Genomic DNA, 25,467 nt, shown 5'->3' on the forward strand with positions numbered 1-25,467 from the left:
AGCCCAGCATTTAATTCAGAACCGTCCTGTTCAAGTGCAGTCGGACAATGCCACCACAGTGGCTTACATAAATCATCAAGGCGGCACTCGAAGCCATCTGGCAATGAAGGAAGTCTCACGGATTCTACATTGGGCGGAACGTCATCTACCGGCCATATCGGCAATCTACATTCCAGGAGTCCTGAATTGAGAAACGGACTTTCTCAGTCATCAGGACGTACATGCCGGCGAGTGGGGCCTCCATCCAGAAGTGTTTCAACTCCTAGCGAAAAAGTGGGGTCTTCCAGACGCAGATCTGATGGCGTCCCGACACAATCACAAGGTTCCGGTCTTCAGAGCAAGGACAAGGGATCCTCAAGCAGCATTCGTGAATGCGCTGGCGGTGCTGTGGAGGTTTCGGCTGCCGTTCGTGTTTCCTCCGGTGTCACTCCTGCCCAGGGTAATTCGGAAGTAAAAGCAAGAAAAAGGAATTCTGTTTCTCATAGCTCCAGTGTGGCCCAGACGGCACTTGTTCTCAGACCTGCAAGGCCTATCGTCAGAGCATCCAATTCTACTTCCACAATGCCCAGACCTCCTCCTTCAGGGCCCCGGCTGTCTTTGACGGCGTGGCTCTTGAAGCTTCCATCTTAAGGGCTAAAGGGTTTTCTGAGGTGGTCATTCAAACTATGTTGTGGGACCGGAAACTGGCTTCTGCTCGGATTTACTATAGGGTCTGGCATTCTTACTTTGTTTGGTGCGCATCTAACGATTATGACGCTTCCAAGTTTAGTACAGCCAAGTAGGTTGGCTTTTTTTCAGCAGGGCCTGGACTTAGGCCTGCATCTGGCCTCCCTCAAGGTTCATATTTCTGCCTTGTCGGTGTGGTTTCAGAGAAAAATTGCGACCTTACCTGATGTGCATACCTTAAATCAGGGTGTGTTTGGTATCCAACCTCCGTATGTCCCGCCTGTGGCTCCTTGGGACTTGTTGGTGGTTTTGGAGGCGTTACAAGAGTCTCCGTTTTAACCTCTTGGTTCAGCTGAACATAAGTGGCTTTCCCTTATGGTGGTGTTTCTGCTGGCTATTGCTTCAGCTAGAAGAGTGTCGGATTTGGGTGCCTTGTCCTGTAGTTCCCCATATCTGATATTTCACCGTGACCGGGCGGTTCTTAGGACTCATCCCGGATATTTACCTAAGGTGGTTTACTTGTTCCACCTTTACCAGGAGATTGTAGTTCCGGCACTTCTTTCTCCTGATCTGTCTTCCAAAGAGCGGTCTTTGGATGTGGTATGGGCTCTCTGTATCTATGTGAAAAGAACTGCTTCCATTAGGAAATCTGATTCTCTCTTTGTACTGTTTGGATTTCACAAACGGGGCTGGCCTGCTCACAAGCAGACTTTGGCCAGTTGGATTAGAATGGTGATTGCACATGCTTATGTGAGGGCTGGTCGGTCAGCTCCTGCTCACATTACGGCCCATTCTACTCAGTCTGTTGGACCTTCTTGGGCGGCCCGCCGTGGTGCAACCCTTGAACAATTGTGCAAGGCGACTACGTGGTCCTCAGTGAACACATTCATAAGGTTCTATGACTTCGATACTGCCACTAGCCAGGATGTTTCCTGTGGACGCCGGGTTCTTGTGCCCGCTACAGTGCATCCCCTACCATAAGGAACTGCATTAGGACATCCCCAATGTCTATCCTTGTGGATGCCAGTGTACCCCGCAGCTGAAAACGAGATTTATGGTTAGAACTTACCTTTGTTAAATCTCTTTCTGCGAGTTACACTGGGCTCCACAAGGTGCCACCCTGACGCACTTAGCTTCTTTGGGTTGGTATGGCATTAGCCGCTGACATTTCTACTGTTGTGAGAGTGTGCTGTATGTGGCTACTAACCGTTTTTGTCTCTTTTCCTGCTACTGCATTGGGCTGGTTAACTAAAAACTAAGCTCCTGTGCAGGGAGGTGGGGTTCTAGAGGAGGTGGCGCTGTGCATTCTGGGAACAGTCAAAGCTTTGAGCCTGTTGTTGCCTCGGATTAAGATCCTACTCTACACCCCAATGTCTATCCTTGTGGATCCCAGTGTACCTCGCAGAAAGAGATTTAACAAATGTAAGTTCTTACCATAAATCTCATTTCATGTTGCATGATTTCTTTTCATTGCATTTTTAATTCATGTCCCACATATCTAAAAGTGTCATCATATATACCAGTAATATTGTCTAACAGACACTTCCTATTATTGAATGCTGTACCTGCTGTCCCCAAAGTAATGACATTGCCAGTGTCTACTCCCACCATTGTCCCAATATCAGTACCAAATATTTGTTTTGTAGGGGGAGCCAGTATTTACACTTTCAATTCTACTTTTGTGTTTACGGAGTTGGTATGGATGTGTCAGGAGTCAGCATTCAGTAGCATCTCACTTACCAGTGCGCTGGTGTGCAGGCCTCCAGAGGTCACGGCACCAGCTTGTAACTGCATGAGTTCCCTGGCCATGGAGCACAGTACCCATTGTCACTGTGTACCCCTGAAGTCCATCCGGCGTGGGCCCTGTGGTGTGCCTGCCATCTGTACAGCATGAGCACCACCATGACACTTGCGGTCAGCTGACCTGTAACACTCAATCCTGTGCTATGTATGCACACATGATTCAAGCATCCAATGCCTGATGACCAGGGGATATAAATCCAGAACATCGGATCAGTCTCATCGCCTTGAACAATGCATCACGTCCAGTGCACAGCATCTGCTGGCTCCAATCTCCTGTCTCTGGTGATTTCCTTACTCCAATTTCTCAGTGGAACTACAGCCACTAGCCATCCTGCTCTGCTACAACTCCTTCCACAGTCTGCTACCAATTCTACATGCAGTAAAATACTTGTAACGGATGCAGCCCCAGCTGGCTCATGAGGAGTACTTTTTGCCAGCCTGTTTCTGGATTCAGTGCGTTAGTGTAAAGAGACAGGATAGAACTGTGTTATCACCTATACAGCATGCTGCCTGGATTCCCAATAGAACTGTATAAATGGACATCACATATTATTGTGAAACATTATCCCTGATGTTTTGTACAGAATGCATATGAAGATGTATATATATGAATGTATTGGTTATTGTGTTATAAATTGTAAAATAATGTTCCCCCATGTGACTGCTCAGATAACCTGTGTGTTTGCTGTTGGAGATACAGCCAGTCTCAGAGGTCAGCCCATGCACCCTCCCTCATTCTTCCCCACACAATGGATTCCAGGCCACACAATCAGATTAATGAAGTAAGGTTAATTTAGTTAACATCTATTGTGGCCTAGAGGACATGCCTGGACATGTGAAAGTAGGTTTGATCTGAAAGTGTTCTGTAGTCAGCCCCTTTAATGTAACCCACCCAATACAGAGCCAGAAGGTAGGACAGACAAAGGTTTGAGGATAACAAACAGGGGCTATTGGAACAGAGAGAGTGGAGTTTTTGACCTGAGAGGAATGAGGTGGATTGCTTCTGAAAGCTACTGGTAGGATAGCGCTTCCCGTGTGCTGAGTAAGGATTGTGTCTGGATGCATTATGGACCCAGAACTACTGCTGGTATGTGACATCAGGAGACTGTAATCCTAAACTACTGTGGGGACTTAGTAAGTAAGATACCATCCTGGCTTGTAATTAATGTTATTGTGTACTGTTTGTGTATATTTACATTAAAGGGCATTTGCCACTTTACTAAACTGTTTACCTGAGTGATCAGAGAATCCGTATCTTCACAATACTCTCTCCAGGTGCCGCCTTACCATTCTCACCTGTGTGTTGTTAATCTGCATTCAGCACTGTGCTGTTGCATCCAGCACTTAAAACAACCGGCTTGTATTTATCAACTGTCTCCTGCAATAGCCTAGCTTGGCTTTGTGGACTTTGGGGGTCATTCCGAGTTGTTCGCTCGTTGTCGATTTTCGCAACGGAGCGCTTAAGGCAAAAATGTGCATGCGCATGGAACGCAGTGCGCACGCGCTAAGTATTTTAGCACAAAACTTAGTAGATTTACTCACGCCCGAACAAATAATTTTCATCGTTGAAGTGATCGGAGTGTTATTGACAGGAAGTGGGTGTTTCTGGGCGGAAACTGGCCATTTTCCGGGAGTGTGCGGAAAAACGCAGGCGTGTCAGGGAAAAATGCGGGAGTGTCTGGAGAAACGGGGGAGTGGCTGGCTGAACGCTGGGCGTGTGTGTGACGTCAAACCAGAAATTAAACGGGCTGAGTTAATCACAATCTGTGAGTAAGTCTCGAGCTACTCAGAAACTGCTAAGAAATTTCTTATCGCAATTCTGCTAATCTTTCGTTCGCAATTCTGCTAAACTAAAATACACTCCCAGAGGGCGGCGGCTTAGCGTATGCAATGCTGCTAAAAGCAGCTAGTGAGCGAACAACTCGGAATGACCCCCTTTGTACATATCTACTGAATGTGTGAATCTAGTTTCCAGATCGTTTACTGGAGTTTCTCATTGCCTGTGTTTACTGACATCGAATGCATTACTTGCCTACTGCATATTGTTCCTGTTTACCATCAGCTTCCAAGCTGGCCATCGGTGTTCACCATCAGCTTCCAGGCCGATCATTGTTGTTTGCTAATCACACTGGTTTCCATACCAGCCCATTACCTGTGACTCTTATAATGCCTCTGTCAGTTTCCTTGCAAAATACCATCTGTATTGCAATTTGCTCCAGTTGCTGTTCATACCTCTGTGTGATAAATAAAACCTCATTGCGCACATGTGCTTGAACTTACTGCAGCCTCCTTGTTTCCTCCACTGCACCACCAGTGACCCACTAGTGCCCCCTCCGGGAACAGACACAGATACAAACCTGACAGGATGATTTGAGGAAACTAGGGCTTTAAGTCCATCATGGGAATATACATCGGTATCAGTGGTTATCTGTGCTTAAGTGCAGTTACTAAATGAGCCAAAGGGTAACCATTTATAGGCCTGGGATCCTTACATTATATATACATTAGGCAGGCGGAAATTAAAGGGTTCCCATAGTTAGTTTAATCATAACTTGGGAGGCTTGTGCTGTAAAGATGGGCGACAGTGGTTGATTTGCCTGTACTTGCAATATTGGGCAGTGATATTTAGTTTCTGACAATATTCAATACACATCCTGGTTTTATTTCCTTGCCTCTTGATATTAAAGGCGCTTAATCTAGTGGTGTTGTAGGAAATAAAGAAAGTTGCCTTGGCATGCTTATCCTCCACTTTTCCAGCATCAAATGCCATCGAGTTATAATTAACTTTTTGTACAATATTGGATTATAGATTATAGTCCACCTGGACCTTAAAACATACCTCTGGGTAGTGATGGAGAAGAGCTATTTCCACAAAGTGTGGTGAACCCAGCATGGATTACTTACTATAGTTTGGATTATTATGTTATGTAACTGCATTAACAAATTTTCTGCATTTTTATGTCTTATTACGCACTTGACATTACACTCCTCAGTATTACTTTTACCATGTTTACAAAATAAAATGCTGGTCTCCCCTCAATCCGATACACTTACTATGCAGTTCCTGCTTACTAATCAAAGAGGTGTGGTTTAGGGGCATCCATCGTAATTTTGAAATGTCTACACGATTTGTATTGTTATTTGCGCATGGGTCTTCATTGTCTGGAGACCACCCTACTGAAGCATGTATTGCAAATATGATTTCTGCAGCAGTAAATGCTGAGCCCAAAATTACTGCCCATAGGTATCTATCAGGTCTGGGTCCTGTAAGAGAAAACATTATGTGAATAGCAGTTTGGTGTCAGAAGCTGACTCTCCTTTTCTAAAACAATTGCAGTGTGAAGCGTGGATCCATGTGTCACGTTCTTCCAATTTTGCAGAGGTGGGTTTTGTCAGCAGGACCTGGTATGGACCTTTCGAATTTGGGTTCAAGAGCTTTCATAAAATGTCTTTTCATGGTTGTAGATGATGAGTACAGTACCTGGTGTCACAACTGAGGGCCTGAGCTGACGGGAGGCAGCCTCAGTTGTAGGGGCTGAGATGTACCGGAACCTGGGAGGTTGTATCAGACCCCTGGACATGTAAGTAACATGAATAATAACTGCCCGAAGGCGTGACCACGACAACTTGGATAAAAGTCAATGATGTTTATTATGACAACTCCGCAACACAGCAGCAGTAAAAGAAAACGTAAAAGTCAGCAAAGAATAAATACAGTTCCTGGGTACTACAGGATGGCAGGAGCCACAGGGCACTGGTAGTGTGAGATAGTTCTTATAATCTTCTAGATGGAAAGTCCTTACCAGGCCCGACTGTAGCAATGGAGATAACCCAGGATTGTACCAGCTGGTGTTCCAGGAAAAGCTGGGTTGCTGAAGATAAAACGGCTGCTGTGGATACTGGCTGGAACCAGACTGTTGTTAGGACGGAGTGGATACTGGCTGGAACCAGTTAAATAATAAATGAACTTGGGAGCGATGAAATATGAACTGAAATGTAGAACTTGAGAGCGGAGAAATAATAATACCGGTGGAGAGTGGTAAAGTGTAGAAAGGACACCGGCCCTTTAAGAGAAGCTGTACTCTGCTGGAAGCTGGGCTGGAAGCAGGTAATGTTGTAGCTGGAAACAGATGAATCCACAATGGATTGGAGAGTCAGGCTACACCGCAGGTGGAATGCTGGTGCGGGTCTCTATGGTGGAAGTCTTGAGACAGGAGCTGGAACCTGGAAGACAATCACAGGAGAGAGACAAACAGGAACTAGGTTTGACAACCAAAGCACTGATGCCTTCCTTGCTCAGGCACAGTGTATTTATACCTGCAGCAAGGAAGGGATTGGCTAGGCAATTATGCAGATTAACAATACTGACAACAGATTGGAGGAAATGATCAGCTGACAGAATCCAAGATGGCTGCGCCCATGCAGACACTTGGAGGGAAGTTTGGTTTGTAATCCATGTGGTAATGAAAACAGTAATGGCGGCGCCGGCCACTGGAGACAGGAGACGCCAGGCTGACAAGTGCACATCCAACCACGCGGACACAGCGGAGGCCGCGGCTGACGTAATCGCCACTCTGACACTCTGCATGCAGAAGCTCAGGGACGGCGGCGGAGGCCGCGGGAGACGCCATGCCAGATGTAATAAGGCGTTACTGTGACAGCGTCTCAGAGAGACAGGAGAGGATGCAGGAATGTGAACATTAGGATAACAGATGGGATCCGGTCCTGGAGCGCTGAGCCAGCCTTAGGAGGCATCTGATGGGTAAGAAATGGCGTCCAGATACCCGGATCGTGACAGCACCCCCCCCTTTAGGAGTGGCCCCAGGACACTTCTTTGGCTTTTGAGGAAACTTGGAATGGAATCTCCGGACCAAGGCAGGAGCATGGACATCAGAAGCATTGGTCCATGAACGTTCCTCAGGGCCGTAACCCTTCCAGTCAATAAGATACTGTAGTTGACCGTAACGGTGACGTGAGTCCAGGATCTTGGCCACTTCATACTCAACGCCTCGTTGAGTTTGGACTTTCGGAGTTGGAGGAAGTGAGGAATGAAACCGATTCAAGATCAGCGGTTTCAACAGGGAAACATGGAATGTCCTGGGTATTTTTAAGAAGGGAGGCAACTGAAGTCTGTAAGCAACAGGATTGATGACTTGTTCAATCTTGAAAGGACCGATATAGCGAGGTGCAAACTTCATACTGGGAACTCTTAACCTCAAATTCTTCGTGGATAACCATACCCGATCACCCACCTTGAGAGCAGGAACTGCTCGACGCTTCTTATCCGCAAACTTCTTGTACCTGAACGATGCCTTGAGCAGAGCTGATCGTACGCTCTTCCAGATATTGGCAAACTGATGCAAGGTGATATCCACTGCGGGAACAGAAGTTGCTGGAAGCGGTTGGAACTCAGGGACTTTAGGGTGGAATCCAAAGTTAGTGAAGAATGGTGTTGAAGCAGATGAAGAATGATACTGGTTGTTATGACAGAACTCGGCCCAGGGAAGTAATTGAACCCAGTCATCTTGAGAGGAGGACACATAGATGCGGAGGAAGGCCTCCAAGTCCTGATTCACCCTCTCGGTTTGACCATTGGTCTGAGGATGGTAAGCCGTGGAAAACTTTAGCTTGACTTGAAGGACTTGACATAAACTTCGCCAGAATTTGGCTGTGAATTGAACTCCTCGATCTGAGATAATTTCTTCAGGAAGACCGTGGAGTCGGAAGATCTCTTGTATGAATACTTGAGCCAACTTGAAAGCTGACGGAAGACTGGTGAGAGGAATGAAGTGTGCCATCTTGGTGAACCGGTCCACTACCACCCAGATGGTATTGAACTTGTTGCACATGGGTAAATCTGTAATAAAATCCTTCGACAAATGGGTCCAAGGTCGACGGGGAACAGATAGTGGAACCAGTTGCCCCGCAGGCGACTGGCGGGATACCTTATGTTGAGCACACTTTGGGCAAGATGCAATAAACTCCAAGACGTCCTTTTTCAGAGTTGGCCACCAATAGGACCTAGAGATAAACTCCAGGGTTTTTTGGATACCTGTATGTCCGGCAAAACGGGAAGCATGGGCCCAATGCATGAGCTTCTTCCTTAGCATCGGTTTCACAAAACTTTTCCCTGATGGGGGCGTAGAGTCCATCCCTACCGTGGAGAATGCCAACGGATTTATAATAGGATGCTTGTCTGAAGACTCTGACTCATTTTCTTGCTCCCATGAGCGGGAAAGGGCATCGGCCTTGCGATTCTGAGAGCCCGGACAGAACTGGAGTTTAAAGTCGAACCTGGAAAAGAAAAGTGCCCATCTGGCCTGACGAGGGTTGAGACATTGTGCGCCTTTCAGATATAAAAGGTTCTTGTGGTCTGTAAGTATGGTGTTTGAATGAGAAGCTCCCTCCAACAGATACCTCCACTCTTCTAGAGCGAGCTTGATGGCTAGCAACTCCTGGTCGCCAATGGCATAGTTGCGCTCAGCTGGGGAGAACTTCCGGGAGAAGAAACTGCAAGGGTGTAAATGGCCATCTTTAGCCCTCTGAGATAACACCGCTCCTACTCCAACGGAGGAGGCATCCACCTCTAAGATGAAAGGAGAGTCGATGTCAGGCTGTTTCAGAACAGGCGCAGAGATGAACCTTTGTTTTAAAAGATGAAATGCTTGCATGGCTTCTTCAGACCACTTGGACGGGTTAGCACCCTTCTTAGTGAAAGCAGTAATAGGCGCCACAAAGGTGGAAAAGTCTTGTATAAACTTTCGGTAATAGTTGGCGAACCCCAAGAACCTCTGGACCCCTTTGAGGGCTAAGGGTATCGGCCAATTTTGGATTGCTTGTAGTTTCTCAGGATCCATCTCTAGTCCGGAACCGGACACAATGTACCCTAGAAACGGAATGGACTTGACTTCAAAGACGCATTTCTCTAATTTGCAATAGAGATGATTGACACGGAGACGGGACAGAACCTCTTTAACCCAAAAACGATGTTCCTCTAAATCGTTGGCAAAAATGAGGATATCGTCTAGATAGACCACGACATGATGGTATAGAATGTCTCTGAAGATCTCATTGACAAAATGCTGGAAGACAGCTGGAGCATTACTCAATCCGAAGGGCATGACGAGGTACTCATAATGTCCGTCACGGGTGTTAAAGGCGGTCTTCCACTCGTCACCCTCACGGATCCGGATGAGATTGTATGCACCTCTCAAGTCCAGCTTTGTAAAGATGGTAGCTCCGCTAACTCTGTCAAAGAGCTCAGTAATCAGGGGTAAAGGATAACGGTTCTTGATGGTAATGTCGTTCAAACCTCTGTAGTCGATGCACGGCCGCAGACCACCATCTTTTTTTTTTACAAAAAAGAAGCCTGCGCCGGCTGGGGAAGAAGAAGGTCGAATGAACCCCTTTGCTAGGTTCTCTTTAATGTATTCCTCCATAGAATGCGTCTCAGGCAGAGACAACGGATAAGTTCGGCCTCGAGGTGGAACCTTCCCTGGAACGAGATCAATCGGGCAGTCCCATTCTCTATGAGGAGGAAGGATATCAGCAGAAGCTTTACTGAACACATCCGTGAAATCTTGATATGGAGGAGGTGGAACATCAGACGACCTGGGGGAGGAAGAACAGACAGGCAATACTTTAAACAAACATGTCTCAGCACAGGAGGAACCCCATGCCAGGATTTGCGTAGTCGTCCAATCAATTGTAGGATTGTGAAGACGGAGCCATGGAAGGCCCAGGACCACAGGATGTGTGGCTCTTGGAATCACTAAAAAAGAAATAAGTTCGGAATGAAGAACTCCCACTCTCAGACGAACTGGTAGAGTCCTTAAAGAAATAACTGCATCAAAAATTTTGCTGCCATCCACGGCAGTTAAAGAAATGGACGAAGGAAGTCTCTCGGTGGGTAGGGACCACCGTTTAACATAGGCTTCGGTAATAAAGTTCCCAGCTGCTCCGGAATCAAGGAGGGCAATGACGTTCCGATAACGTTGAGCAACTTGAAGCGAGACTGGGAGATTACAATCTTGAGGAGATGGAGAGGAGATCATTACTCCTAGCCGGCCCTCTCCTTGGCGAGCTAGGATTTGGAGTTTCCCGGACGTTTGGGACAGGCATTAATGGTGTGAGACGGAGCTGCACAATAGAGACAGAGAGACTCGGAGAGACGTCTTCGGCGCTCAGCAGGAGTTAAACGGGAACGGCCAAGTTGCATGGGCTCATCTTTAGATGGTGACAGTTGACGAGGAGGAGGAGCAGAAGATTTTGGAGCAGATGATCTTCCACGCTCAGTTGCTCTCTCTCTGAAACGTAAATCAACTTTCGTGCAGAGTGAGATTAGCTCATCTAACTTAGAAGGTAAGTCTCTGGTAGCTAACTCATCTTTAATACGCTCAAATAAGCCATGCCAGAATGCAGCATACAGGGCCTCGTCGTTCCATGCCAGTTCGGATGCCAGGATCTGGAACTGTATCAGATATTGTCCTACAGTACGTAACCCCTGGCGTAAACGGAGAATCTCGGATGAATCTGAGGTTACCCGGCCTGGCTCGTCGAAGATGCGCCTGAATGTTGACACGAAGGCAGTGTAGGAAGATAGCAGGGTGTCGGACCTCTCCCATAACGGTGATGCCCAATCAAGGGCTGAGCCACTGAGAAGAGAAATAATGTAGGCAATTTTTGTACGGTCACTGGGAAAATTGCCAGGTTGTAGCTCAAACTGAATCTCACACTGGTTGAGAAATCCCCTGCAGAATCTTGGAGATCCGTCAAATTTTGCTGGCGTTGGAAGATGAAGACGTGGAGCAGAAATGGGTAAGGTGGGTGGGGTTATAGCTGGAGTCACTGTGGTTGACGCACCAGACGCGCCTGATCCACGGAGAGTTGTCTGAATCCCATCCAGCCGAGTAGAGAAATCCTGGAGACAGCGGATGATGTGGCCCTGTGCAGCCTCCTGATGTTCTAGTCGGGCTGCCAGTTCTTGCATCGGCCTGGCCGCTTGATCCTGGTCTCCGGCTGGATTCATTTGGTCAGTGCTTACTGTCACAACTGAGGGCCTGAGCTGACGGGAGGCAGCCTCAGTTGTAGGGGCTGAGATGTACCGGAACCTGGGAGGTTGTATCAGACCCCTGGACATGTAAGTAACATGAATAATAACTGCCCGAAGGCGTGACCACGACAACTTGGATAAAAGTCAATGATGTTTATTATGACAACTCCGCAACACAGCAGCAGTAAAAGAAAACGTAAAAGTCAGCAAAGAATAAATACAGTTCCTGGGTACTACAGGATGGCAGGAGCCACAGGGCACTGGTAGTGTGAGATAGTTCTTATAATCTTCTAGATGGAAAGTCCTTACCAGGCCCGACTGTAGCAATGGAGATAACCCAGGATTGTACCAGCTGGTGTTCCAGGAAAAGCTGGGTTGCTGAAGATAAAACGGCTGCTGTGGATACTGGCTGGAACCAGACTGTTGTTAGCACGGAGTGGATACTGGCTGGAACCAGTTAAATAATAAATGAACTTGGGAGCGATGAAATATGAACTGAAATGTAGAACTTGAGAGCGGAGAAATAATAATACCGGTGGAGAGTGGTAAAGTGTAGAAAGGACACCGGCCCTTTAAGAGAAGCTGTACTCTGCTGGAAGCTGGGCTGGAAGCAGGTAATGTTGTAGCTGGAAACAGATGAATCCACAATGGATTGGAGAGTCAGGCTACACCGCAGGTGGAATGCTGGTGCGGGTCTCTATGGTGGAAGTCTTGAGACAGGAGCTGGAACCTGGAAGACAATCACAGGAGAGAGACAAACAGGAACTAGGTTTGACAACCAAAGCACTGACGCCTTCCTTGCTCAGGCACAGTGTATTTATACCTGCAGCAAGGAAGGGATTGGCTAGGCAATTATGCAGATTAACAATACTGACAACAGATTGGAGGAAATGATCAGCTGACAGAATCCAAGATGGCTACGCCCATGCAGACACTTGGAGGGAAGTTTGGTTTGTAATCCATGTGGTAATGAAAACAGTAATGGCGGCGCCGGCCACTGGAGACAGGAGACGCCAGGCTGACAAGTGCACATCCAACCACGCGGACACAGCGGAGGCCGCGGCTGACGTAATCGCCACTCTGACACTCTGCATGCAGAAGCTCAGGGACGGCGGCGGAGGCCGCGGGAGACGCCATGCCAGATGTAATAAGGCGTTACTGTGACAGCGTCTCAGAGAGACAGGAGAGGATGCAGGAATGTGAACATTAGGATAACAGATGGGATCCGGTCCTGGAGCGCTGAGCCAGCCTTAGGAGGCATCTGATGGGTAAGAAATGGCGTCCAGATACCCGGTTCGTGACACCTGGATCAAGATTGGGATTTGCAATGGAATTACCCCCTTGAACATGTATTTTAGTAAGTTGCTTTTGTAAAAAGGACACATACGTTTTTTCATTTTTTATTGACAGGTAATAGTAAAAAGGTCAACAGTACATGTCCAAGACACTAGAATACAGTGCTACAAAAGTAAAAAATAAAGAAAAATACAAAGTCACAAAGATCACAATGATTACAAGAATTTGCATAGCATTTCAGAATGGGGCGCCTGAAGTAAGTATTTTCAGGTTATACCACTTGGTGGACTTAATGCATTTCCTCAAAGCCTCCTTAACTGTTATTGATAAAGTGTGTTCATAAGCGAGCCGTATATCAAATAAAACTGTGTAAATTTGTCTTTATGAAGTGTTGTATTAGTCCCGTCCATAGAGAATAAACATTGGATTCGTGGAAGTAACAAAGTGATAGGTATAGGGTTCGAGGTTATCCATTGTGATAGTATTGTCTTTTTTTGTGGCTGCAGCCAATTTGTTAAGCAATATTCTATTACTTTTGGATAATGAGCAAGGGGTGGTTTGGGATATATGCCCCAGAATGCCCAGGCCATATCAATTGTGAATCTTAGATGTAAAGTGTTATTAATATATGATTAGAGTGAGATCCATAATGTCTGCTCCTTCGTGTAATATCACAAACAATGAATTATGTCTGCATCAGGAGTTCCACATTTATACTTGATCTCCGAGGGCCAACTGATGTCTGAAAACATGTCAAGCATGGGACCTGTGCTGCCCCTGGTTTCAGTGCAATTGTGTCTTCTGCCATCCTTAGAACATCATCTCCATCTCACTACCACAGTCATCTTTAAAAGAAATCAGGACTTCCAAAACTGGCAAGAAGGGAGGAGCCATTTTATAGGCTAACAAATAGTGATTTTGAGAGTATGTCTTAAAGCAATAGTTCTATGGTTTCCTATGTATCTCATCAGCCAATGGTCAGTCTCTTCTTCTGCAAGTTTTTATGGTGACATCTGACAACTATGTCTCACAGAAAAAAATACTCTGTAATTGTGGAAAACCCATCTGCCTGCCTTTAGGTGTTTTTAATTATTACGGGTCATTGCACTTGCTTTTTACATATTAGAATGGGTGCTATAAAAGATAAGACCTGGATACATGTATATTATAGAGTAACATAGTATCTAAGGTTGAAAAAATACAATTTATCCATCGAGTTCAACCTATTTGTGGTCTCCTATGCAGGATTATTTTGGTCTAAAATTTTGTCTGATGCTTATGTCAGCCGTGGCATTTTATCCCTCTTTTTATAGTAACTTTAGTGCGCGACTATGCACCATAACCCTGTATATCCTTATCCATTAGGAATTTAGCTAACCCATTCTTAAAGGTGTTGACTGAGTCCGCCATTACAACTCCCTCAGGCAGGGAATTTATAGCACATATTGTCCTTACTGTGAAAAAGCCTTTATGCCGCATTGTGTGGAATCTCCTCTTCTCTAACCTGAGCGAGTGTCCACGAGTCCTCTGTGCTGATCTTATAGAAAACAGGTCCCATGCAAGCCCTGTGTATTGTCCCTTTATATGTTTGTAGATGTTGATCATGTCCCCTCTTAGTATCCTCCTTTTCCAATGTAAACATGCCTAGCCTTGCAAACCTTTCCTCGTATTCCAGCGTCTCCATGCCATTAATTAGTTTGGTCGCCCACCTCTGAACCTTTTCTAGCTCCAGGATATCCTTTTTGTAGTATGGTGCCCAAAATTGTACACAGTATTCAAGATGTGGCCTCACTAGTGATTTGTATAATAGGAGTATAACACTCTCGTCCCTTGCATCAATCTTATTAGCCTTCTTTGCTGCAATCCTACTTTGGGTACTTCTGCTTAGTTTGCTATCTGTGTGAACCCCTAAGTCTTTTTCCAGTACAGAATCCCCTAATATTACCCCATTTAATATGTAGGTGTTATTTTTGTTCTTGCTACCACAGTGCATTACCTTACATTTGTCTGTATTGAAGCGCAGTCTCCATTTGGCTGCCCATGCTTCTAGTTTACCTAAGTTATTCTGAAGAGACTCAGCATCCTCATCCATATTTATAACCTTACACAATTTGGTATTGTCTGCAAAAATTGACACCATACTCTCTAGACCTACTGTTAGGTCGTTAATGAAAATGTTAAACAATAGTGGTTCTAGTACAGACCCTTGTGGCACAACACTTAGCACTTCAGTCCAATTTGAAAATTATCCTTTAACCACAACACGCTGCTCCCTATTATTTAACCAATTTTTAACCCAAGTGCATATTGTGCTTCCTAGCCCTATTTCTTGTAGTTTGTAGATAAGTTGCATGTGTGGTACTGTGTCGAAAGCTTTGGCAAAGTCTAAAAAAATTACATCTACCTCCTTACCCTGATCAAGGTTCGCACTTACTGTTTCATAAAAGCCAGGTAAGTTGGTTTGACATGATATGTCCTTAACAAATCCATGTTGATTCCTTTTAATAACCTTATTGGCTTCAAGGACCTTCTGAATTCTATCCCTTAGAATACCTTCCAGTACTTTCCCCACTATTGATGTAAGACTAACTGGTCTATAATTACCCAGTTCAGCTATAGTGAGCTGTCAGTATTAAGGATGATAGTGACCCACCTGATAAGTTGTGCGCATATTTTTAGCCAAACATGTGCTAAGAACCTCAATATTACGCTATGTTAAATTGCGGAGTTCGCTATAATTGTTGTGATTATTATTATTCCTAGTGCATAGAGAATACACATTATCTCTTCCTTCATGTTACTACAAGTCTCAGGATGGCATCATCTCTTATGTTTAAAATCAGGGTGTTGATTAAAGTTCACCCACCCCAACCTTTATGTTTCACAACACTTGTATCCAGTAAAGAGTGATTCTGGCAGTTTTCTGGCAATTTTCCCTTTAGTCATGGTCTAGAAAGTCTTCACCGTCATTGCAAATGTACAGAACAGCTTTTGCAATGTTATTGATGTTACTGGGATCTCATTTTCAGGGTAACAATGTCTGCAGAATGTAAAAGTTCTTGAGAATATAACATATCCAAAATAAACAATCCATAACAAGTACACATCTAAGGGACATCTTCTTTGATAGATGTTACAATATCAAGAGAGAGTGTTTCTATAATTAACTTATACTTAAATTTAGAAATAAATAGTATATAAATTGCATGGAGAATGTGTCAATCAACCAATCCCAGGAAAAATTGCAATTGAAGTCCGATGTTATGTGTCAGCTGAACAGTCACATACAGTATAAAACCTGGGCAACCAGCTACTGAGCTGCTAACCTGAACCCCATCGAAGCACCTCCACTGACAGCATGCCAAAGATTTCCACACCCATGTCCACACCATTCCGCCATACATTCAGAACCAGAGGTGGATCCACCAAACCCACTTCCAGCTGCAATGCTCCTAGGAGATGGCAGTGAAGGCAAAATTGAAACATACATGATATTGTTTTTGCCTGATAACATATTGTTTGCATATAGTGTGTTTCCCTTATTGATTAATTTGAATTCCTTTATGCATATTTAAAATTAAACATACATTCACTTTGTACTTTCAAGTGTTTTTCCAAACTGATTAAAATAATAATTAGAAAAATATTCCTGTCCCCAAATGTTTCTTAAATCTATAGATTCATAGGGAAATGGTAAATCCCACTATTTATCACAATGCTTAGGAATACAAATCATAGGCTACATAAATGTTATGTCTGTTCACATAACATATGGGATCCGGTCCGGATGCCAGCAGTTGGGAAACCGGAAGTTGGAATCCAGGCACCAGAATCCCTACATGCAGTCATAATGCCAATGCCGGAACTCCGGAAACAGATCAATTGCCGATTCCAAGTATAATTACCGAGCCCCCATCAGAATTATGTCCATCATGATGCCACGGATGGTCTTTTGACTGGCAGCATCCTGGATGCCAATATATATTGCACCAAACCCAAACAAAGGACAAAATACTATATATTAAAGAATGGTAGAAGTCAAAAGATTGTCCATTATGTAAATGCAAAGTCATCTAAGGGTGAACGATTTAACAGTGGTACATGTGTGTGTACATGTGTACAGCCAGATTATTGAATAAGTTGCACATACACTAAAAAACAATCACACTTTGGAAAAGGTCCCGGGAGGATCGAAATGCGTCAGTGATGAGAGAGTGGCTATATATTGAACTTTCCTGAGACTCTGGACATTTGGCTACAAAAGAAACCTTTTTGTGAGGATTCCCGTGGTTGCTATTGTGAGTTTTTGGTAAGCATTTGAGTTTATCACTGGGTGACCCTTGGGTGCTTATAAACATAAAGAAACCTTTATGTGCATGATCACAGTCATATAAAAATGAGTTTTAGGTACGTTAGTTCAAAAAAAGATTTATATTGGGTGACCACCAACTATAATACCACTACACAGTGGTGTCTATTGAGGCGAAGTTTCACTATACTACACATTGCCTTGTCATTCTTTTTTGCTTTTCTAAATACGCAAATTTGGAGAAAAAAATTACCCATAAGAAGATTCATAAATCGGACAAGTGTAAGAAACCATTATATAAAGGATTCCAGCTACATTTTGTGTTCAGTACGCTGTCATTTACTTGTTGTCCCCACAATCCAGATTGTATGGTCATTTTGTTTGAAAAGAAACCTTTATAAATTCAGCAGACCCAATCTATGAAGTGAGTTCCGGTACGCTAGATTTCATTGATGTGTATTTGGTCTCTTGAATACCGTTATAATTCAGAAAAAATTTATACTCAAGACATTTTTTGTTTTTTGTTTTCTCTCTTTTAATATGAACTACCTCTGGAGAAAAACCTGGATTAGAAGAGGAATCATTTCTGCTGAACCAGTGACTTTGTTGGTTTAATTTTTTCATGTGTTGCCTTTGATCTATTGTCTTGTCTCAAATATTTTTGTTACTAAATAACATTCAACTTGCATCTATATTTGAATTTTTTTTTATAGCTAAATCAAGCCTTCAAACAGATAATTTGTAATGGTCAACTTTGCCAATGATCCTCAACTTTTCTACACTTTGGACAGTTTGTAAAAAAATGTAAAATTTAACCCCCCTAAAAACGCTAAGGGTGCGTACACACTAGGATAACATTGCAAACGATGATATGTCATCCGCTAAAGTACCCGACCACAGCAAGTGCATACACACTTGTCGATGTCGGGAGAGGTGAATGCCAATGGAAGCAGGGGCTTCTCTTTGATATCATCTATCAGACCTGCAAGCAGCTTTTATATAACATCTGTACACACTAGACAATATCATTCTCAACCAGCCAATATCGGCCAGATCGTTTGAATTTTCGCCCACTGAGGGAACATATCATAAATGTTTGCTTGAACTGACATTTTCTTTACAGTGAGAGTCACCTCATGGTTCAAATCCCCCTGCCTGGTCACTGTGCATTGCTTAATTGGGGGGGTTCAAATTGGCCTAAAGCCAGATTATGCAATACACAGCAACTGAGCACAATGTACGACACTTTGAATAGAAAGTACAATAACATGCCACTAGGTTTGTATAGACAAAGGAACCCAGTTTTTAATAGTCTAAAATGTGTTTTATTATGGTTTTAGTAAATATGTGTGCATTATTATACTTATTTATAGCAGGAGAATATGGGAGCAACAACGAAGGGAAAAAAAGAAGCAACAGCAATACTCAGCAATACCTGTAAGGCCATGAGACAAAAGCAAGGAAATAGTTTTACAAAAACATATTGTAATGTGGCTTGGTAATAAAGAGCAAGTGTAGCCTGTTTTTACCCAGCAGCCTTCCCTTGAGCAATTCTCCTGCCTCAAATAGACAGAAGTCTCCCATTACAGATATGCTTTGTATTGCAGCATGCTGTAGTGGGATCATGATGCATATGCATAGCTGCCAGGCTCCCATTGAAATGAATTGTAAGAAATGAATATGAAGAGCGTGACCCGCTATGCCACGCGTTGTATGCTGCGATGAATGTTCATCACCGTATCAACGTAAAGGGTCACATCATCATTATGGAGAGACGACTGACTGAGGATAAAGACATCATAACATGAGCCAGGGTAGCCAAGAGGTGCTGTCATGCTGAGCCTTCTAGTTCCACACAGAAAAAAATAAAATGCATATGCACACTCTATAGTACTAAGCACTGCTAATCAGAATTCTTATAATACATTCTGCAATCAAATAGAGAAAAATTAAGGTGATTAGCATTATTTTTCACCAACAATATATGGGCTCACCAACTGCGACCATGTAACCTCATTAGTAGGGGTCACTAACACTAGGGTTCAAGTCCAGGACTTGGTCAGCACAGGACAACAACCCAAAGGCATGACACTAGTGAGAGGTTAAAGTGGTAGTAAGTTTTACATAAATAAGACACAGAAGATATGTGTTAGCATTATTATATTTGTAAGAAGTAATAAATACAGATGTATATATTTGAATAATTGGAACCTTGCATGCCGTGCAGAAAGCCATGTTGCAGCGTGCTGTGTCACAGTAAAGATGAGCATGGCTACATCTGTAGAATTATAAAATGTGTTACATATTACAAAATAACAGGCCTGATGCCTAGTAAGGTATATGTGGACTCCATCCTTAGGTGGTCTCAGCTTAATGTGTGGGCAGTCAATAGCACCCAGGACATTAGGCATACCTGAGATATTATAGCAATCTACCCTAATTTCATGTCACTGTGACTTCTGGCTACAGAAGCAGATTTAGGTGTTGCTCAGATCCATCAGTGAAGCCAGGACGTGTGTCAAGTACCTATAAAGGGTGGGCTGGGAACTTCCAAGTACTCACCCAGTGACTGATTGAAAGAAGTAAGGTGTAAAAAAAATGTAACAGAGAAAACAGTTTGTGCGGCACAGATACTGTGCAAGACCATCCAATGTCTGGGTCTACATGACCCTTGACGAAGTCATAGAAATGCATTAAGTTGTTATGAGTGAGACAGAACATCTGGATGTCATCACCATCAGATTTGGGTTTAAACAGCCCTGAAAAAACCTACAGTAGGTCTACAAAGCATGTGCAGTACCTGAAGATGTGGCACATCCTGCTCTGTTTGTTGTTCCTGTGTCCTTTCAATCAGGGGATAAGGTGAGCCACGTAAGAAGAGGACACTGCAGCACACGTGACTCAGCCATGGATCACCCATGTGTGATTTAGCTAAGTTGTCATCTTCTGTCCTGTAAACACCTTGTAACTTATTATGAGGTCCACATTATGTGATATGTGCCCAGCCTGACATTGGCAGTGATGGGACCTGGCGTGTGCATACACACTTGGAGATGCGGTCAGTGATGGACCAATGGTGGTGGCCATGCTTCATTCATCAGTATGATCCTCGCTGACTACATCCCCCATTGGCGCTGCATATAGGACCAATAGAGGATGCTGCTGATGACCTGCTGGGGCACGCTTTGTCAGTGTATCAGATGACATATCATCTAGTGTGTACACAGCTTTAGTGTCATCACATGCAGAGTTCACAGGTGTTAAACCAGGCTCTGTAATACCGTACACATTAGATAGAACACAACTCTGTGACAATTAAACATTATTTAATAAGTTATTTCTATCTCTAATTTCATTAATGATTTACATATTTCTCCATGTACAAGATCCCCAAATCTCGGTGCAATGACAGATGTTCCCCTGGATACAGAAAAGCCTCTAATGGAGGATTCCATGTCTGCTGTTATAACTGCATCCCGTGTTCTGAGGGAGAAATGTCCAATGTTACAGGTAGGGATGTGTTATATACAGGAAGAGTCGCCATATGATAGTAACTGAGGATACAATTACTATGGTAAATGCACTCAGAGATGTGTGTGTTTAAAGGGGTGTGTGTGTGTAAAGTAATGTGTGTGTATAGAGGGGTGTGTTTGTACCAAGGGGTGTGTGTGTGTAGAGGGGTAAGAGTGTATAGAGAGGTGTGTGTAGGAGGGGTGTGTGTAGTAGGGTTTGTGTGTACATGTATAAAGTAGTAGTATGTGTAGAGGGGTAGTCTGTGTAGAGGAGTAGTGTGTTAAGAGGGGTGTGTATAGAGGTGTGTATATTAGGGTGTGTGTGTGTATATATATATATATATATATATATATATATATATATATATTAGGATATTTGTGTATGGGGGGTGTATGGGGAAGTGTGTGTGTAGGGAAAGTGTGTGTGTGTGTAGAGGGGTGTGTATAAAGGGTTGTGAGTGTGTAGAGTTGCATGTGTGTGTAGGTGAGAGGCAGCACATACAGTATGGGGATATAGATGGAAGGAGTATACATAAGTTTTAAGAAAGTATTTGACGAAAGTGTAGGCAAGTCTTTCAAGTAGCTTGGAGAGGCATGGCAGCTGAGAGATGGGACAGTAGTTTGAGAAAGTGTTAGGGTCAGAATTTAGTTTTTTCAGAATGAGAGTAATCACTGCATGCAGTGAAGGAAAGCTACCAGTAGAGAGAGTGAGAGATTACAGATGTTAGTTAAGGTTGGGATGAGCAAAGGAGACAGAGATTTATTTACTTGTGATGGTATAGGCTCAAGAGGAGAGGTAGTAGAGGAGCAGGCTGAGAAGAGTGTTGACACTTCATCTACACTTGTGGGATCAAATGGGGAGAGAATGCCAGAAGGTTCAGATAGAGAATTGAGCATGTCACTGGCTGAGGAAGAGCATACCATTTCATCTCAGATCTCATCAATCTTGTCCTTGTAGTAGGAAGCAAGATCTTGCGCCTTGATAGTGGCTGGTGGGTTGGGTGAGGGATGGTTCAGAAGTGATTAATATGACATTTAATATGGACAGTTCTTGAAAATTAATAGCAATATTGAAATCACTCATGATGATGGTGGAGATGTCAGAGGATAGAAAGTGAGGGTGCCAGGCAGAAAAATCTTCCAGAAATTGTTTGGGTTGCCCAGGTGGGTGATAGATAGCTGCAACACGCAGAGAGAAAGGAGTGTAAATCCCGATGGAATGTACTTCAAATGATGTGAATGTGAGTGATGTTACTTGTGGTAGAACTGTGTGTGTGACAGATTGGGAAAGTAATAATCCAGCTCCTCCTCCTTTACTGTTTCCAGGCCTGGAGCAGTGTGTGAAATGGAGACCACCATGTGTCAGTGCTGCAGGGGAGGCTGTATCTGATTTTATGAGCCATGTTTCTTTTATAGCAAGCAGATTGAAGTTGTTAGATATGAAGAGGTGATGTAAAGATGTTAATTTGTTACAACGGAGCGTGCATTCCATAAGGCACATTTTAGTGATTTGAAGGGTGCAGGGAGACATGTGTTTATGAGTTTGGCTGGTTGTCTATATTGCTGCGAATCAGGTGGATGTGAGTGGGGCAAGTGGTTGGGTCCTGGATTTGGGGAAATGTCACCAGCTAAAAGCAGCAGGAGAGAGAGATAAATAAAGTTGGAGGTCTGTCAATATGTTTTTTGGTGTCCGGTTGTCAAAGTAGAGAGATAAGTAAAAATCTCATGAGTGTTAACAAGAGGGAGTGAATAATTTAGGCAGCAATGTGTACAGGGGGATGAGAAGCAGGGATAATGAATGATGTTTTTGTTTTAGAGAAAAAGCTATGGAGTACAATGAAGAAAATGAATTTGTGGTACATGGTTTGTTTCAGATAAAAGTACAGTTCTTTAGGCTCGGAGTGTAAAAAAGTTGCAACATTTAAATGTAAACATTCAAATACCTGTTTACTGGTGTTCAGCTGTTCATTTACAAACACTTAGTATTATGAATAATTTACGTATGTGAATTCAAATTGATCCGCACAGCTGACCCTAGATTGCATCTAAATGAATTCTTGGCAAATGAATAAAGGCTATCAGTGAGGCAAAAGTTTAGTTGGTTATACATGTGTTCAAAGCCACACATACTCTGCTGATTAATTTGAAAAGCCACACTTGTATTGTATAGCTGTGTAAAAAGTAGCATAACATTTTTTCACATTTTCTCAAAACAAGTTGTCAAGCTTCGTATACAGACTGAGACATGCACGCAGATATACAGTACATGTGTCCAATCAAGGCGGCACAGACACTGCTGATTAAGTTGAAAAGTCACACTTGTATTGTATATCTGTGTAAAAAGTAGCCTCCAGTAGCTGATGCATTGAGGAGCGACCTCATTGCAGTTAGGTGCTGCTTTGATATATTGCATCTGTACTGTATATCTATGTGTATACGGAATATACCGGCTGCAGGAGGCTGTGCTATCCAGCACTGTACTGTTGTTTTCATTAGTTGTGCAATTGCCACCAAGTGGTGGAGCTGTGTATTGCATGCTGTTGATCCTCTTCTGCCTTATCATGCCTTACTTCCCCAAGCAGCGCTATTTGTATGGCACGACTAGGACGCCTGTATGATGCAGTAGTGGCAATGATGAGTGTAGCTACATGTATAAGAGTAGTTGTAAAGGGACTAATTCTGGAGCCCTTGTTACATCTATTGCAGTCCAGTGTCATGCAGCCTCACCCCACTACTCCACACACATCCTTTCATGTCATGCTTTTCTTCAGTGTAGTGTAGCTCAATATTGGAATATAAACTGCGATGTAGTCCGAAGTACATAAAGCCTCTAATGGCGCAGTAAAGGATACAGTTGCCATTTTGCTCCCATGGACTGCCCATCACATTCAAACCTTAATACCCCTCAATGGGTCATATACTGTACCTGATTAAACCTTTTAGGTAGAAACACATCAAGACTATTTCAGTGAAATAAATTGGATGTTTTATTTAGAATTCTAAGATGGATGTTCTTTAATTGTTTTATGTTGAGCAATTTATTGGCCACACAGATAATATGTTATTTTATATTACATTTTAGACAGTGACAGCTGCCATAGATGTCCTGATGAGGAGTGGCCGGATGAGAGAAAAGTGAGATGTGTCCCCAAAACATACGACTTTCTGTCATATGAAAAGGACAATGTGGCACTAATTTCCCCAGTAACCGCTTCATCTTTCTCTGCCGTAACATTATTTATATTAGGGAACTTTATTTATTACTGGAACACTCCAATTGTGAAAGCCAACAACCGGGCTGTAAGCTTCATTCTCCTGGTCTCAATCTTGCTGAGCTTTCTCTGTGTATTCTTGTTCCTCGGCAAGCCGGTGGATGTAACCTGCAGGCTGAGACAGATGTCATTTGGGATCTTCTTCTCCACAGCTGTCTCTTCTGTACTGGCCAAGACTGTCACTGTCTGCATTGCTTTCAAAGCCACCAAACCTGGTAGTCCCTGGAAGAAGTGGGTAACACTCAAAGTGTCTAATTATGTGGTCATTGTGTGCTCCTCTGTCCAAGCTCTAATCTGTGCTATGTGGCTGTCAGTTTCTCCTCCATACCATGAGTATGACCATAACTCCTATCAGGGAATGATCATCATTCAGTGTAATGAGGGGTCAGTGATTTGGTTCTACTCTGTGTTGGGCTACATGGGGATCCTGGCAGCTGTGAGCTTTGTTCTGGCTTTCATGGTGAGGACATTACCGGACAGCTTTAATGAGGCCAAGTACATCACCTTCAGCATGCTGGTGTTCTGCAGTGTCTGGATTGCAATGATCCCAGCCTATCTGAGCACCAAAGGGAAAGACGCGGTGGCTGTAGAGAAATTCGCCATCCTGACCTCATGTGCTGGAGTTCTGGGCTGTATATTTTTCCCAAAACTCTACATTCTGCTTTTCAGAACTGATTTGATCTCCAGAAAAATGATGCTGGGAAAGAACTAACCATAAGGAATGACATATGCACTAGTGTGCCAAAGTTTTTGGCCAAGGAAAATAATTGTTAATAAAAGACAAAATGTAGTGAAGTAATGAATATATGTATTAATAGTAATGTTTCACATATCGTAGCTAAACATTATCAAAATTATTTATAATTTTATAGTATAACATAAATTTCAGATCAATTTGGCTTTCATCATTGTGTCCTCCTTTGGTGCATATCACTGCTTCACATAATTTGGGCATTCTAGACACCAACTTTTCTAAAGTTCTGTAAATTATGCCTTTCCAGGCATTGGTCACATTATACACTGCTCAAAAAAATAAAGGGAACACTAAAATAACACATCCTAGATCTGAATGAATGAAATATTCTTATTAAATACTTTGTTATTTACATAGTTGAATGTGCTGACAACAAAATCACACAAAAATTATCAATGGAAATCAAATTTATTAACCCATGGAGGTCTGGATTTGGAGTCACCCTCAAAATTAAAGTGGAAAAACACACTAAAGGCTGATCCAACTTTGATGTAATGGCCTTAAAACAAGTCAAAATGAGGCACAGTAGTGTGTGTGACCTCCTCGTGCCTGTATGACCTCCTTACATCATCTGGGCATGCTCCTGATGAGGTGGTGGATGGTCTTCTGAGAGATCTCCTCCCAGACCAGGACTAAAGCATCCGCCAACTCCTGGACAGTCTGTGGTGCAACATGGCATTGGTGGATGGAGCAAGACATGATGTTCCAGATGTGCTCAATTGGATTCAGGTCTGGGGAACGGGCGGGCCAGTCCATAGCATCAATGCCTTCATCTTGCAGGAACTGCTGACACACTCCAGCCA

General features: G+C 43.5%; 1 protein-coding gene across 1 annotated transcript; it reads left to right on the forward strand.

The window, feature by feature from the left end:
- Positions 1 to 20,531: 20,531 nt before the first annotated feature.
- On the forward strand, positions 20,532 to 24,622 carry LOC135052971 (vomeronasal type-2 receptor 26-like). Its single transcript, XM_063957456.1, has 2 exons — positions 20,532 to 20,676; positions 23,721 to 24,622. The coding sequence occupies exons 1-2, from the start codon at positions 20,532 to 20,534 to the stop codon at positions 24,620 to 24,622; spliced, it is 1,047 nt and encodes a 348-aa protein (XP_063813526.1).
- The last annotated feature ends 845 nt before the right edge of the window (positions 24,623 to 25,467 follow it).

The sequence above is a fragment of the Pseudophryne corroboree genome, chromosome 1, assembly GCF_028390025.1.
Source record: "Pseudophryne corroboree isolate aPseCor3 chromosome 1, aPseCor3.hap2, whole genome shotgun sequence".
Classification (NCBI taxonomy): Eukaryota; Metazoa; Chordata; class Amphibia; order Anura; family Myobatrachidae; genus Pseudophryne; species Pseudophryne corroboree.

Coding starts and splice junctions, on each gene's coding strand:
- LOC135052971 (XM_063957456.1), top strand. CDS start 20,532: ATGACAGATGTTCCCCTGGATACAGAAAAGCCTCTAATGGAGGATTCC. Junction 20,677..23,720: donor GGAAGAGTCGCCATATGATA/GTAACTGAGGAT, acceptor ATTACATTTTAG/ACAGTGACAGCTGCCATAGA.